General features: G+C 43.3%; 1 protein-coding gene across 7 annotated transcripts in view; it reads left to right on the forward strand.

The window, feature by feature from the left end:
- The first annotated feature begins 1,404 nt into the window (after window positions 1-1,404).
- Window positions 1,405-16,434, forward strand: part of srcin1a (SRC kinase signaling inhibitor 1a) — a 616,941-nt gene continuing 601,911 nt past the window's right edge. For 4 of the 7 annotated variants that reach the window (XM_073071787.1, XM_073071788.1, XM_073071783.1 and 1 more), the window contains exon 1: window positions 1,405-1,678. In XM_073071787.1, coding sequence (XP_072927888.1) covers window positions 1,657-1,678 — 22 coding nt within the window. In that variant the 5' untranslated portion in view covers window positions 1,405-1,656. The remainder of the gene's footprint in view (window positions 1,679-16,434) is intronic. The other 3 variants (XM_073071789.1, XM_073071790.1, XM_073071791.1) reach the window with 3 other exon arrangements.

Below are 16,434 nucleotides of genomic sequence, written 5' to 3' on the forward strand. Positions count from 1 at the left end.
GCAAGAGCTTTGCCTGTGATGGACTGGGCTGTATTCACCACTTTCTGTGTTCCTTTCTGAGGGGCTGAATGGCTGACATTTGGTTCTATTTCTGATGTAATCTTCATGCACTCCCAAAACCTACATAGGATACTTGAAGTGTCTTTCAATGACCATGAATGTTCTTGGCAAATTCCTCTACAGAACTGGTTTGCCATTGCCTTCTTCTGAGCCGTGTCATTACGAGTGACCTCCATCAATACTCTTCAGAGATTATCTGTCTGGTGTTAGTGGTCACATAACCAAGACTTATGATATACACCGGCTGCTCATACGACCATCCACCACCTGCTCCCATGGCTTCACATGACCTGATTGGGGAGGGAGGGGGACTAAGCAGGTGATACACTTTGCCAGAGGGTGACCTGCAAGCTAGTGGAGGGAAGGAGCACCTTACGCCTCCTTTTGTAGAGATGTATCTCTACCCTGCCACCACATAATAAAGATTAGATTATCATTTCTGGTGATGTTTAGTATGAAGCTAACATTAGCTAGCACACTGGCACCTGCTGTCTCCATATGAGAGCAGACTGGGTCTTGTTTTAACTTCAGATCAGAAAGACAATACTTCAGGAGATTTTTTTTAAAACTGCAAATGCTGAAAATCTGAAAAAAAATGGAACCTGCTGGGGAAAAAAGAGCTTTGCTGAGTTCCTCCAGCAGTTTGTATGACCAGCTTATCACTTGTCAGCTCCCGCTCCAACCCTTCCCCTCCACGTCTCTTTACTGTCTCTCTCCCCGCTACTGTCATCCACATGAAGAGTCTAAATCCGAAACGCCGATTGTCAGATGCTCCTCAGATGCTGCCTGACCCGCCGAGTTCCTCCAGCGTCTCCAGATTCCAGCATCTGCAGTCTCCCGTGTCTCTACACTAAAAACCCCACTCCGTTCTATTACGATCCTACTCCATTGCTACCGGCAGCACTTTCCTGAGGTAAAAGTCGAGAGACTCCAGGCAGCTATGAGGAGCATCACGGCAATCGGCTGAAGAGAAGCCTCCACCGTGGACAATGGCTGGCGAGAGTGATGCTCAGTTTAACGTCTCCAGAGTGTTGGACAGTGCTTGTCAATACAGGAGTCAATTCACTACGCTCCGCTTTACCAGGCATCCTGTCCTAACCCAGTTGCACAAACCAGGATCAGATGACCGTGTAGTGTTACACAGTCCTGTTCTGAGATACTTATCGGAATGGCTGCTAATAGAACGGCGCGCGAGGGTCCCTGAACGGCTTCGCAAAAGGATTGTGTCGCCAGCAACTGTCTGCTCCCACGTAAAGCAAGAGGAGTGGCCACGGGCTCATTATAATATCAGCTGCAGGGGCTGGCACAATCGCAGACACCTATAGCAGTAAGGAGTGAGGGTCCTTTAAGTGCAGAACACATTAATCTGTCATGGGTTGATTCTTCATTCCTGATTTGCCTCTGTGCGCTCATACAGACACACACACACACTCACATATATATACACACACACATACACACACACACACACACACACTCACACACACAAACAAACACACACACACACACACACACACATACATACTCTCCTCTCTCACACAACTGAGCATCGCCAATGGTCTGCCGGATCTGAGCCACACGGAGTGGTCTTTCAAGATGGGAAATACCCCTTCTCAAGGCATGTCATCCAAATCTCCATGCATTGTTAAATAGCAGGTATTTATTTGTGTTCTGAAATGCAGCGTTGCTGGTGACTTGTACTGGGGGAAATCTGTTAATTCTGACAGGGAACTGACTGGCTCTGTTGACGCTAGTGAGAAGAATGAAAGGGGGTTTTTCCCAACTCCCTTTCAGGTAAGTGGGAAAGGGAAGCTCTTGCAAAAAAAAATCATTTTACCTCAGCTCACTATCTGTGTACTGCATGCCGGAAGGGTACTGATCGTGTTAATGTACAATGTCGTTTGCTTTTTTCTCACTCTCGTGGTATCACTGAAACTGGTTGAGAAGGTATCTGGGCTCCTCAGTATAGGAGGGTCCGCCTGCTTCTCTCTCTCCTTTCCGCTGTGTTTCTGTCTCACTATTTTTGTGGTGCTGTTCCCCGAACACAATGGCAAAAAACTGATACTCACTGCTGCCGAGCACGGAGGGGATATCTGTCATGGCACTGGGCACGCTCGGTGCATTGCCTGGATCTGCGTATTTGCTAGGCGTTGTATGATCACCGGTGTCCGTTGCCAGACAGATTAACTGACATGTTTTATACGAGACCAAAGCTACCTGTGCAGAATGAGGGTCTGAGGATGCTTTGGCCTCCCTGGCAATACGTCTTGCTTATTAAATATAATTTGCAGCTATTTCCATGAATTGCAATTTCCCATTTTGCAAAAAAAATGCGCGTTTTATTTTGGATGAAGTGCACGTGTGCGTCAGTATATGGGTGGTGTGTGTGTGTGTCTGTCTGTCTATCTGTCTGTGCGCGCGCGTGCCTGCCTGCCTGCCTGCCGGTAAACTCGTTTATCTGAGCACTCGCTTCAGTCCACCCAACAAGGTGTGTCCAGTCATCGGTCGGGCCCTGGGATCGCTAGTGGAGGTTAGGTGGGTGTATGGTGGTACTAGTGGGGGTAGGAGGGGAGGTTGTCATAGAGGACAGAGGCAGGGTAGGTGCAAATGACAGTACCGATCAAATCCCCCACCCTCCTCTCTTTAACCGGCGCCCAGTCGCATGGGCTTGTCTCCACTGGAATGGCTGTGTTAATAATTTATCCCGTTCCAAACCACCCCCCTCACCCTCCTGTGAAAATGGACCGACGTTGGGATCGGGTGATGGGGTGCTCCGGGCGTGTACCAATCCCACGATTTTAAGGGGGCGTTGTTCTCAGCGGCGAAGATAGGACGCGCCTTTGGGAAACAGTTCATAAATAAAGTTGCTGCACGGTTTTGTTGTAATTATCCAGGACACTTACAAGCGGTGCTGAAAGGAGGCGACTTGACGCCGTTCCAGCACCGGCTTCCTCTCATAACCTAAGCAAGCTAGAGATACCATTGGTACTGTACGGGGCTTCATAAAGGGTCTGATAGTGAGGTTTAAAGTCACACAGGAAGCAACTGAAGAGGAACTGATGTAGAATAATCGGCCGAAGGGCCAGAGGTGACATGGAATTGCTTGCACCCCGCGAGTTGTTTTGATCAGGAACACACTGCCCGGAAAGGGCGAGCGACAGACGTATAACTTCCGAAAGCGACTTGGAATGATTGAGGAGGCGTGAAAATGGCAGGGAGGTGGGAAGGAGCTGAGGAGGGCGACTTCTACAGAGCCGACACATTTGACAATGGCCCAAGTGGTTTCCCAGCCTGTACTATCCGCCATTCTATTAAACAGTGCAGAATGTGATTAATAATTCATGCTGTTGTTGGTGGAAAAGGAACCCAGAGAAAACAACAAAATTGTATTTATTGGCGTTAGAAACATAGAAAATAGGTGCAGGAGTAGGCCATTCGGCCCTTCGAGCCTGCACTGCCATTCAGTATGATCATGGCTGATCATCCAACTCAGAACCCTGTACCTGCTTTCTCTCCATACCCCCTGATCCCTTTAGCCACAAGGGCCATTTCTAACTTCCTCTTAAATATAGCTAATGAACCGGCCTCAACTGTTTCCTGTGGCCGAGAAGAAATTTTTCCTCATCTCGGTCCTAAAAGGCTTCCCCTTTATCCTTAAACTGTGACCCCTCGTTCTGGACTTCCCCAACATTGGAAACAATCTTCCTGCATCTAGCCTGTCCAATCCCTTTAGAATTTTATACGTTTCAATAAGATCCCCCCTCAATCTTCTAAATTCCAGTGAGTATAAGCCTAGTCGATCCAGTCTTTCTTCATATGAAAGTCCTGCCATCCCAGGAATCAATCTGGTGAACCTTCTCTGTACTCCCTCTATGGCAAGAATGTCTTTCCTCAGATTAGGGGACCAAAACTGCACGCAATATTCTAGGTGCGGTCTCACCAAGGCCTTGTAGAACTGCAGTAGAACCTCCCTGCTCCTGTACTCAAATCCTTTTGCTATGAATGCCAACATACCATTTGCCTTTTTCACCGCCTGCTGTACCTGCATGCCCACCTTCAATGACTGGTGTACAATGACACCCAGGTCTCGTTGCATCTCCCCTTTTCCTAATCGGCCACCGTTCAGATAATAATCTGTTTTCCTGTTCTTGCAACCAAAGTGGATAACCTCACATTTATCCACATTAAATTGCATCTGCCATAAATTTACCCACTCACCTAACCTATCCAAGTCACCCTGCATCCTCTTAGCATCCTCCTCACAGCTAACACCGCCGCCCAGCTTCGTGGCATTATTGTTGTGGCAGTCACTTAATGAAGGAACTTGTTTCATTTATATGGATTACGTACTAGATCAGACTCAATTATATGGCAATAATCAGACCTCAAAGAATATTAGTTGAGCATTTATTGACACGGGAATAGGTCTTGGCTGTTTGAAATTGCATGTGAATTGGAGCAGGGTTAGCGTAGAACATAGAAATTAGAACATTACAAAGCAGTACAGACCCAATGTTGTGCTGACCTTTTAACCTAATCTAAGATCAATCTAACCTTCTTTTCCACATCATTCTCCATTTTTCTTTCATACAAGTGTCCATCAAGAGTCCCTAATGTATCTGCCTCTAACACACTCACCACTCTCAGTGTAAAAAAACTTACCTCTGATATCCCCTGTATATTTTTCTCCAATCATATTAAAATTATACCCTCTTGTGTATTAGTCACTTCCACCCTGGGAAAACGTCTCTGGCTACCCACTCGATCAATGCCTCTTTATCATTTTATACATGTCTATCAAGTCACCTCTCAACCTTCTTTCCAGAGAGAAAAACCTTAGCTTGCTCAACCTATCCTCACAAGACATGCTCTCTAGACCATACAGAATCCTGGTAAATCTTCTCTGTATTCTCTCTAAAGCTATGCACTCTATCTATGTCTCTTATCATCTTGTACATCTCTATCAAATCACCTCTCACTTCCTTTCACTCCAGAGAGAAAAGCCCTAGTTCACTCAACCTTTCCTCATAAGGCATCCCTTCTCATTCAGGCAACATCCTGGTATATCTTCTCTGCACCCTCTCTAAAGCTTCCCCATCCTTCCTATAATGAGGTAACCGGAACTGAAAACAATACTCCAAGTGTGGTCTAACATAGAGTTTTCTATAGAAATGCACCAAATATGACTATGATCACCCACATCATATGACATGGCACATAATGAGCAGATATGTATATTATATATTATAGTGAGATAGTGTTCATGAGTTGGTTCATTGTCCATTCAGAAATCTAATGGTGGAGAGGAAGAAGCTGTTTCTGAAACATTGAGTGTGTGTCTTCAGGGTCCTATATCTCCTCTCTGATTGTAGGAATGAGAAAAGAGATGTCCTGGGTGATGGGGGTCCTTCATGATGGATGCCACCTTCTTGAAGCATCACCTTTTGAAGATGTCCTTGATACTGGGGAGGGTAATCCACACAGTGGAATTTACAACCTTCTGCACATTTTTCCAAAACTGTGTTTGAATATCTACACATCCCATTGTCTAAATTCACGCAGTTATTGTTTGTGTATCTATTGGCTCTTTAACCATATTTCAGACAACTTCACAGCCATTTCGTACAGCCCATGTTATAATTCAGGAAATGTAGCAGCCATGTGTGCTCAGCAAGCTTCCGCAGACAAATGCATCAGAATAGAATCACTTTAGTTCAGAGATGGGGAGAACTTTCTTTAGCCAGAGGGTGGTAAATCTGTGGAATTCATTGCCACAGAAGGCTGTGGATGTCAAGTCATTGGGTATATTTAAAGCAGAGGTTGATAGGTTCTTGATTAGTAAGAACATCAAAAGTTACAGGACAATGGGGTTGAGAGGGCAAGTAAATCACGCATGATGGAATGATGGAGCAGGCTTGATGGGCTGAATGGTCTAATTCTGCTCCTTTGTCTTATGGCTTTCTGGTCTTATGGTCAAGCATTGGCCAGAACACTGGAGATAACTCTACCACATGTTGAATAGGACCAACAGGATTTTTTAAATGCCCTCTGGTAGTACTGGTGCTGGGGGAGCTGGCTTAGATTCAGTGCCCATGTCACTCAAAGTTCAAAGTAAATTTATTATCAGAGTATATATATGTCACCATATACTATCTTCAGATTCATTTTCTTGCAGGCATTCACAATAGAACAGAGAAATACAATAGATTCAATGAAAAACCACACACAAAGACTGTCATACAACCAATGTGCAAAAAGAAGACAAATGTGCAATTAAAAAATAGTAAATAAATAATACTGAGTTGCCGAGTTTTCGAAAGTGAGTCCATAAGTTGTGGAATCAGTTCAGAGTTGAGGTGAGTGAAGTTATCCAGAAACTCAACATTTAAGGAACAGCTTCTTCTTCTCCACCACCAGATTTCTGAATGGACAATAAACCAACCCATGAACACTACCATAGTATTTTTGCTCTTTTCTTGCATTACTTATTGAATGTAATTTTTACATATTTATTTATTATTGTAATTTATATGTACTGCTGATGCAAAGCAACAACTTTCACAGCATGTGTCAGTGATATTAAATCTGATTCTCATTAAACCTGATTCTGACTCTGATTCTGCTTCAGGAACCTGATGGTTGAGGGGTAATAACTGTTCCTGAACGTGGTGGTGTGGGACCTAAGGCTCCTGTACCTCCTTCCTGATGGCAGCAGCGAGAAGAAAGTATAACATCCTTGATGATGGATGCTGCTTCCTTGTGGCAGCACTCCTTGTAGATGTGCTCAATAATGGGGGAGAGCTCTGCCCGTAATGTTATTAGAGCAAAGGTTGAAGTTACGATCCCCTGGATGGGGCAAGATTGCTACACATTTGGTTGAGATGCCAGTTAAATCTACACCAGAGTCCACACACTAGCTGATGGAGAAATGTAGAAATCACAAAGTTACTGTTTGTTATGCATGGTAGTGCTTGCACGTTGTCGGCTGAGTTTCCAGCTGCTGTACAGTTCCAGTGGGAGTTGTGCCGTTTCAAACAAGCACAGCTCACAGACGGTGAAGATTCTCACGAATTGTAACCCGGGGAGTTTGTCAAGGCTGTTAATTGGATTGAGATATTCCACAAATCTCACTGGCTCTCAAGCTGCAGGGATCTTGTCCGCTCGTTTTTCCATCCTGAATAACAGATCATGACAACAAAATACTAGTTTTTGTGAAACATCGGAAAATATCAGAAAAAGCAAAACCACAAGGGTGAAATGTTCAGTTCTTGGGCTGTCTGCAACACAGGGCAAGAGCAGTGTAATGGAATTGTCAGCCATCTGGTCACTGGCCAAAGATTCCATGCCAAATCTCCAGCTTGCTGGGATTCAAGATTCAAGATTGTTTAATGTTATTTCCAGCACACAGGTGTAAAGGAGAACAAAATAATTGTTACTCTGGATCTGATACAGCACAAAAAACACAATAAGATAAAGAACACAATTAAAAAACCACAATAAATATAATTACATATATACAGTACTGTACAAAAGTGTTAGGCACATTTATATAGCTAGGGTGCCTGAGACTTTTGCACAGTACCGTATATATGTAAGTGTATCAAGAAACAACATCTCCCTCAATGTCGCAACAACAAGGGAGCTGGTTGTGGACTATAGGAGGAATGGAGACAGGCTAACCCCTATTGACATCAATGGATCTGGGGTTGAGAGGGTGAACAGCTTTAAGTTCCTCGGCGTACACATCACTGAGGATCTCATATGGTCTGTACACACCAGTTGTGTGGTGAAAAAGGCACAACCTCTTTCTCCTCACACGGTTGAAAAAGTTTGGTATGGGTCCCCAAATCCTAAGGACTTTCTACAGGGGCACAACTGAGAGCATCCTGACTGGCTGCATCACTGCCTGGTCTGGGAACTGTACTTCCCTCAATCGCAGGACTCTACAGAGAGTAGTGCGGACAGCCCAGTGCATCTGTAGATGTGAACTTCCCACTATTCAGGACATCTACAGAGACAGCTGTGTAAAAAGGGCCTAAAGGATCATTAGGAATCTGAGTCACCCCAACCACAAACTGTTCCAACTGCTACCATCCAGGAAATGGTACCACAGCATAAAAGCCGGGACCAGCAGGCTTCGGGACAGCTTCTTCCACCAGAATAAAACTGTTTTTGAGTCAGGTGGTCCTGGAGTGGATGCTATGTAGCCCCCTCTCTAAAGGGAGTAGCCCAATCAATCCATGAGCAGGGTGGGTGGGATCCTGCATGATGTTTCTGGCATTTTTCCAGCACCATTCTGTATATACATTCTCGATGGTGGGTAGACTGGGGTGCCAGTGATACATTCATATGGAAAAAGGCTGACAGCTGGCAACCACAGTCCCAACTCCCAGTTGGGTTCCATTTACCTTTTCTCAGTCCTTATTGTAAAGGGAGAGACCTGGCCACTGGACTAGGCAAGCGATCCCATCCAGGATCAATAATGCATTCAGGTAACATCCTAGGCCCAGTTCAAGGGCTTCCACAAGAACCTCTCAAGGACACAAAGAGAGGTCCTAAAGAGTTGTCCACAGCACACCCCCTTGACATAGAAACTTAGTCTTCAGTTCCAAACAGGATGCAATGCAGCAGACAAAATTACAAGTAGGATAAAGGGGATGCAGTGGATGTTGTATATTTGAACTTTCACAAGGCCTTTGACAAGGTGCCACACACGAGGCTACTTACCAAGTTAAGAGCCCATGGTATTACAGGAAAGTTACTGGCATGGTTAGAGTATTGGCTGAGTGGCAGGAGGCAAAAAGTGGGAAGAAAAGGATCCCTTTCTGGTTGGTTGCCAGTGACTAGTGGTGTTCCGCAGGAGTCAGTGTTGGGACCACTTAGATGATGGAATAGATGGCTTTGTTGCCAAGTTTGCAGATGATATGAATATTGGTGGAGGAACAGTGTTGAGGAAACAGGTGGGCTACAGAAGGACTTAGATTAAGAGAATGGACAAGAGAGTGGCAAATGAAATACAATGTTGGAAAATACATGGTCATGCACTTGGGTAGTAGAAATAAACGTGCAGACTATTTTCTAAACAGGGAGAAAATACAAAAATCTGAGATGCAAAGGGACTTGGGAGTCCTTGTGCAGAACACACTAAAGGTTAACTTGCAGGTTGAGTCGGTGGCGAGGAAGGCAAATGCAATGTTGGCAATCATTTCAAGAGGTCTAGAATACAAGAGCAGGGATGTGATGCTGAGGCTTTATAAAACACTGGTGAGGCCTCACCTTGTGTATCGTGAACAGTTTTGGGCTCCTCATCTAAGAAAAGATGTGCTGGCATTGGAGAGGGTCCAGAGGAGGTTAACAACAATGATTCCGGGAATTAAAGTGTTCTCATACGAGAGATGTTTGATAGCTCTGGATCTGTACTTGCAGGAATTTAGACAGATGAGGGGAAATCTCATTGAAACCTTTCAAATGTTGAAAGGCCTGGACAGAGTAGATGTGGAAATGATGTCTCCCATGATGGGGGAGTCTAGGACAAGAAGACACAGCCTCAGGATAGAGGGGTGTCCATTTAAAACAGAGATGTAGAGAAATTTCTTTAGCCAGCAGGCAGCTGTGGGGGACAGATCGTTGGGTGTATTTAAGGCAGAGCTTGATAGTTTATTGATTGACCACAGCATCAAAGGTTACAGGGAGAAGACTGGGAAGTGGAGCTGAGGTGGGGAAATGATTGAATGGTGGAGCAGACTTGATGGGCCAAATGGCCTAATTCTGCTCCTATGTATTATGGTTTGGCATACACTCAGAGGCCATTTATTAGGTACATGTGTTTGTTAATGCAAATATCTAATCAGCCAATCATGTGGCAGCTATTCAATGCATAAAAGCATGCAGACCTGGTCAAGAGGTTCAGTTGTTGTTCAGACCAAGCAACAGAATGAGGAGGAAATCTGATCTAAGTGTCTTTGACCGTGAAATGACAGTTGGTGCCAGATGGAGTGCTTTGAGTATCTTGGAAACTGCTGATCACTGGGAATTTTCACACACAACAGTAGATTTTACAGGGAATGGTGCAGAAAACAAAAAAAAAAAGCAAACATCTAGTGAGTGGAAGTTCTGTGGGTAAAAATGCCTTGTTAATGAGAGAGGTCAGAGGAGAATGATCAGGCTGGTTCAAGCTGACAGGAAGGTGTCAGTAACTTAAATAATCACACATTACAACAGTGGGATGCAGAAGAGCATCTTGAACCTTGAAGTGGATGGGCTACAGCAGCAGAACACCACAAACATACACTCAATGGGCACTTTATTAGGTACAGGAGGTACCTAAAGAAGTGCCATAGAGTATATGTGCACAGCAAGATCACATAAACAATAGCATGGCAACGATATAAAGGTCAATATTTATGTTGTGACTGAGGGATAAACAATGGCCTGGATGCAGCTGGCCTTACTTGTCTTCTGACAGAGTCATGCAATCTTTTTTTTTAAGTGGGACATCAGATCATGTCATCAGAAATCGGTTTATCATTGTCACATATATCAAGATATGTTGAGATGTTTTTGTTCACATGCTATCCTGTGTTCTAGACTGCAGAAAACAGTGTCACAGTTACAGGGAAAGTGCAGTGCATGTAGGCCATGATAGGTAAACTGAGAGACCAGAAGTGTTTAGAATCAGAATCAGGTTTAATATCACCAGCATATATTATAGTAAAAGTATATTTGTATTTAAAAAGTTAAATTAAGAGGTTCCTGGATGGATACATGGAGCTTAGAAAAATAGAGGACTATAGGTAACCCTAGGTAATTTCTAAAGTAGGTACATGTTCGGCACAGCTTTGTGGGCTGAAGGGCCTGTATTGTGCTGAGGGTTTTCTATGTTTCTATGTTAAATACATAGTGAAAAGAAAGGAGAAAAAAAAAGTAGTGAGGTAGTTTTGATGGGTTCAATGTACATTTAGGAATCAGATGGCAGAGTGAAAGAAGCTGTTCCTGAATCATTGAGTGTGTGCCTTCAGACCCCTGTACCTCCTCCCTGATGGTAGCAGTGAGAACAGGGCATATCCTGGGTTTTGGGGGTCCCTATTGTACAAGAGGTCTGCTTAAGAGTCTGAAGACCGTGGGATAGAAGTTATCCTTGAGCCTTGTGGTGTGAACTGATGCAACACACACAAAATGTTGGATGAGCTCAGCAGGCCTGGCAGCGTCTTTGGAAAAGAGTAAATAGTTGACATTTTGGCCCAAGACCCTTCATCGGGACTGGAAAGGAAGGGGAGAAGCCAGAATAAGAAGCTGGGGGGGAGGGGAGGAAGAAGTACAAGGTGGCACGTGATAGGTGAAACCAGGAGAGGGGAAGTGGTGCAATAAAGAGCTGGGAAGTTATTTGGTGAAAGAAGTAAAAGGCTGGAGGAGGCAGTAGCTAACAGGAGAAGACAGAAGACCATGGAAGAAAGGAAAGGGGGAGGACACCAAAGGGAGGTGATGGACAGGTAAGGAGATAAGGTGAGAAAGGGAAACAGGAATGGGGGAATGGTGAGGGTGAGGAGAGGGGCAATTACTGGAAGTTAGAGAAATTGATGTTCATGCCATCAAGTTGGAGGCTACCCAGATGGAATATAAGGTGTTGCTCCTCCAACCTGAGTGTGGCTTCATCTTGATAGTAGAGGAGGCCATGGACTGACATATTATAATGGGGATGGGAAGTAGAATTAAGATGTGTAGTCACTGGGAGATCCCGCTTTTTGTGGTGGACAGAGTGAAGGTGGTCAGCAAAGTGATCTCCCAATCTGTATTGGAGCTCACTAATATACAGGAGGCCTCAGCAGGTGCACAGGATATAGTAGATTACTCCAACACTAGCAGGTGAAGTGTTGCCTCACCTTCTTATTCTGGCTTCTCCTTTCCTTTCCAGTCCTGATGAAGGGTCTTGGCCTGAAACATCAACTGTTTACTCTTTTCCATAGATGCTACCTGACCTCCAGAGTTCCTCCGGCATTTTGTGTCTGTTGCTTTGGATTTCCAGTATCTGCAGACCTCAGCTTTCTAGCACAGCAGCTTGACCTTTTCAGGAGCCAAAGAGTTGTTTTTGACCAAGTGAAACTTCTAAACTTGCACAGTTTCTTGTCGGAAGCAAGTGAACAATGAGGTTCTCTTTGGCCTATGGTTAATCAAGAGAAACTATGGGGCCCCCCATTGGCCTGGTTAAACATTACAACCACCTGGCCTGATGAGTGTAACTGAAAAACATCACATGCAGGTGATGGCAACTAGTAGCAAGGCACTATAAACTGTAGAAAGTAGTCAGAATTAACAAGGTGAATGACAGAAACATGGGGTGACAGAGAGAACAACTAGAAGTCATTCCAGAGCCTTCGGTTTTTGCAATGGATGACTTGTTTGCCTGCAACTCATCGGTATATCCTTTTAGTTCATAAGAATAGTACCTGTGTTTGGCAATTCCTTGTAGTTTATAAGTCTTTTGCAGTTCTCTGTGAGTTTGAAGTGGTGTCAAGAATTTATATGTGTATCATTAAAAAAAAGTAAACTAAACTCTGTTTAAACTAAAGTTCAAAGTAAATTTACAAATTATCAAAGTACATATGTGTCACCATATACAGTCCTGAGATTCATTTTCTTGTGGGCATACTCAATAAATCTATAGAATAATAACCATAACAATCAATGGAAGACCGCACCAACTCGGGTGTTATCCCAGAGTGCAGAAGACAACAAACTGCAAATACAAAAGAAGAAATAACAATAAATAAATAAGCAATAATTATCAAAAACATGAGATGAAGATTCCTTGAAAGTGAGTCCATAAGTTGTGGGAGTATTAGGTTATTTTAGTGGGAAATATCTCCTCCTTGGTAGGGAGTGAGAGAGACCCACTGCTCAGATAGTGAGTATTGGCAACTAGAACTCACACAGAAACCAAAAAGAGAAGTATGCTAGCTCTTGAAGAGTAGGTGGATGCAGTATAACCCCCCTATAGTGAAGTTACCCATATTGGATAAGGCTTAAAGCAGGGGTTCCTAACTTGGGGTACGTGAACTTGGATGGGAAAAAATTTATATCTTTATTTTCACTACCCTCTAACTGACAATAAGCATTCCCTTCAATTATTTGTTCTTTTATTTAATATTTTAATAAATGTATTAACTGTAAATATAATTGGTTTGTAATCTTGTGTATTTTATTTTATATATGTAAATACATTATTCTATGAAGGGGTCCAGAGGCTTAACTGGACTGACAAAAGGGTCCATGGCATAAAAATGGTTGGAAACCCCTGGCTTAAAGTCTTCTTTTGAATTTAGAGCTTCACAGATGGCGAACCCAATACCATCATAGTGGTATGTGTTCTCAAGCTGTTGTACCTGCTGTCTGATGGAAGAGGGGAGGAGAGAGAATGGTTGGGATGCAAGGAGGTTTTAATTATGCCTCATCTAAGAGATACCACCTCTAAGTGTATAACCCTCCTTCATTGTTGCACTACAGTGTTTAGAGTTTTGGATTTAACTGCACTGCATGACTGAGTCAAGAGTGCAACCCACTCTTAAATAGCTGATGTGAAGACAACTAAAGCAGCCACACTAGAAGATCCCAGGTGACCTCAACTAGATCTGCAGGTGAGATGCTCTCAGGCATATGATCACACTGGTGTGGAATATAAATGTGCTTGCTCCTGGTCAGTGAGTTCTATTGAAAGGAAATGAAGGTGGACTATACATGAAAACAGGATACCTCGTACTTTGATGTTGATAGGCTGGAAGTAGGGAGCATGTTTTCCCTGGATGAGGAGTGGAGTCCATGCAGGACTGAAATTAGGAGAAAAATTTTCCACAGAGATGGTGGTGAAATTTTGGAATTCTTTACTCTGAATGGTTGTGGAGGGCCTTTCAGAAAAGAGCCCAAAATATTTATTTATTTAGAGATACGGCATGGAAAAAGCCCTTCTGGCCCAACAAGCCACATCACCCAGCAACCCACCTAATTAACATTAGCCTAGGCATAGGGCAATTTACAGTGATCAATTAGCCCTATAACTGGTATGGTTTTGGACTGTGGAGGAAACTGGAGCATCCGGACGAAACTCACACAGTCATGGAGAGAAACATACAAACTCCTTACAGATAGTGCCAGAATTGAACTCTGATGTCCTGAGCTGTAACAGAGGCGAACAAAACCAGTACACCACGAGGACCACAACCTTGCCGTAGGCTTTGGAGGCTTGAGTGCCTCAATAACAAGGAGAGCCATGTTAGCTAGAGTCAGGTCCTTGTGCTTTGGCTCTTAATAGGGTCATCCACAGGTCAAAGGGTAGAGGCCAGACTAAGAGTGGTCCGCTGGTCCTCAAGGTTCGGGGATTCAGTTCAGGGCTAACAACCCCGACTGGTAAAATAAAATTGTTACAGAAACAGCAATGATGGTATGCAGAGACAGAGATGGAGGGCTTTCATCACTGCCCTAAACACCAGTGGCATAATGAGGAGTAAGTAAGAAACCACTACATTACTGTGGTGCTCCATAAATACAAATGAATAATTATATATTAATATATATAATATTCTGGATATAAAGGGAGGTAATGATAATGCAGGAACATGGATTGAGGTAGGTAGCATAGCAGGGTGGTTCAATCGTGCAGTGGTTAACACATTGCTTTACTGCACCAGTGATCACTGATTGGTTCAATTCCCATCACTGCTTATGAGGAATTTGTATGTTCTCCCCGTGACTGCATGGGGTTTCCCTGGGGTGCTCCAGTTTCCTCCCATATTCAAAGATGCTTGGTTAGAGTTAGTGAGTTGTGGACATCCTATGTTGCTGTCAGAAATACAACAACACTTGTGGGCTGCTCAGCACAATCCTTGCTGGTTTGATTTGATGTGAAATGCCACATTTCACCGTAAGTTTCAATGTACATATGACAAATGAAGCTATTTTCTTTCTTTAGCCTTAGACTTGATAAATGGATGAGCAAGCTCAAAGAGCCAAATAACATATTCCTGCTTCTGGTTTTGTTCTTACCATGGCTTGCTGAGTCTTGGTAGTTTGGGTTAATTGTTCAAACACAGCCCCTCGGCCAAGAGTGACTGAAAGAGTTGACCATGCAAGCTCCAGAGTGTGTGGCTGATATGCAATGCTGATCACCAGGCAACAGAGGCAAACCTCAAGAGAGTAAATACTCTTTCCATGAACCTATATGAAATCAAATAACCATGGGGATTCTCCTTACAGTATATCAAAAAATTTGAAGTACAAACGTTTGTATGTATACATCACCATAAACTATCCTGAGATTCATTTCCTTGCAGGCACTTACAGTAGAAAAAAGAAATACAACAGAATCAATGAAAAACTGCACAGAAACAACCAATGTGCAAAAGACAAACTGTGCAAACACAAAAAAAACTAATGATAAGTAAATAAATAATACTGAGAACATCAGTTGTGGAGTCCTTGAGAGTGAGTGCATAGGGATCTGCAAGTTGAGGATCCAGTTGGACAAGGTATTGAGACCTAGGCCTTGAAGCTATTGATTAGTTTTGAGGGGATGATGATGTTGAATTCTGTGCTGTACTCAATGATGAGTATCCTGATGTATGCATCTTCACTCTCCAGATGTTCCAGGGCTGAATGAAGAGCAAAGGAATTGAAATCTGCTGTTGACCTGTTGTGATGGTAGGCAAATTGGAGCAGATCTAAGTCTTCAGGCAGAGGTTGATATGTTTCATTACCAACTCTCAAATCATTTCATCACAGTGGGTGTAAGTGCCACTGAGCGATAATCCTTGAGGCAGGTTATCACGTTCTTCTCTGAGCACCTTTATAATTTCCTGATTTCTTCATTGGTCTCCATCTCCCTGCACTTGAAGCTTTCCCCAAGCCCACAGACAACCAGGTACTACTCCAGATCTGACCTCTTCCACTTCTCATATCTTCACTGCCCCACTATTGACTTCAGTTGAAGGAGCCTAAATTATAGAATTCCTTCTCCATGCTTTTTAAGCACTAAACATTCCTTTCCTTTACATCAATACCTGGAACTTTTTATTTGGTCAAATGATTATCTGTTCATTATTCTTCAACTCTTGTTTGACTTGGTGTCACCCTTTGTTGAAATGGCTTCCATGAAATGTCTAAGGTGGTCAATATACCAAAGTTGTTGCAGTTGTCTATAAATAGAAGGTGTTGTTAACACATATGTAGGTCTTGAATATTTTACTTTAGCCCATAGTAATTGAAAATGAAAGTGTGAAGATCTATTTAGAGAATTCTTTTTTCTTTTCAGTATAAAATTCAGTGTCAGCAAAATATTTTGTAAAGGCGATTATGCAGTCATGTAAAAATCTGGCTTACAAAATGTAG

This window comes from Hemitrygon akajei, chromosome 18, assembly GCF_048418815.1.
Source record: "Hemitrygon akajei chromosome 18, sHemAka1.3, whole genome shotgun sequence".
Taxonomy (NCBI): domain Eukaryota; kingdom Metazoa; phylum Chordata; class Chondrichthyes; order Myliobatiformes; family Dasyatidae; genus Hemitrygon; species Hemitrygon akajei.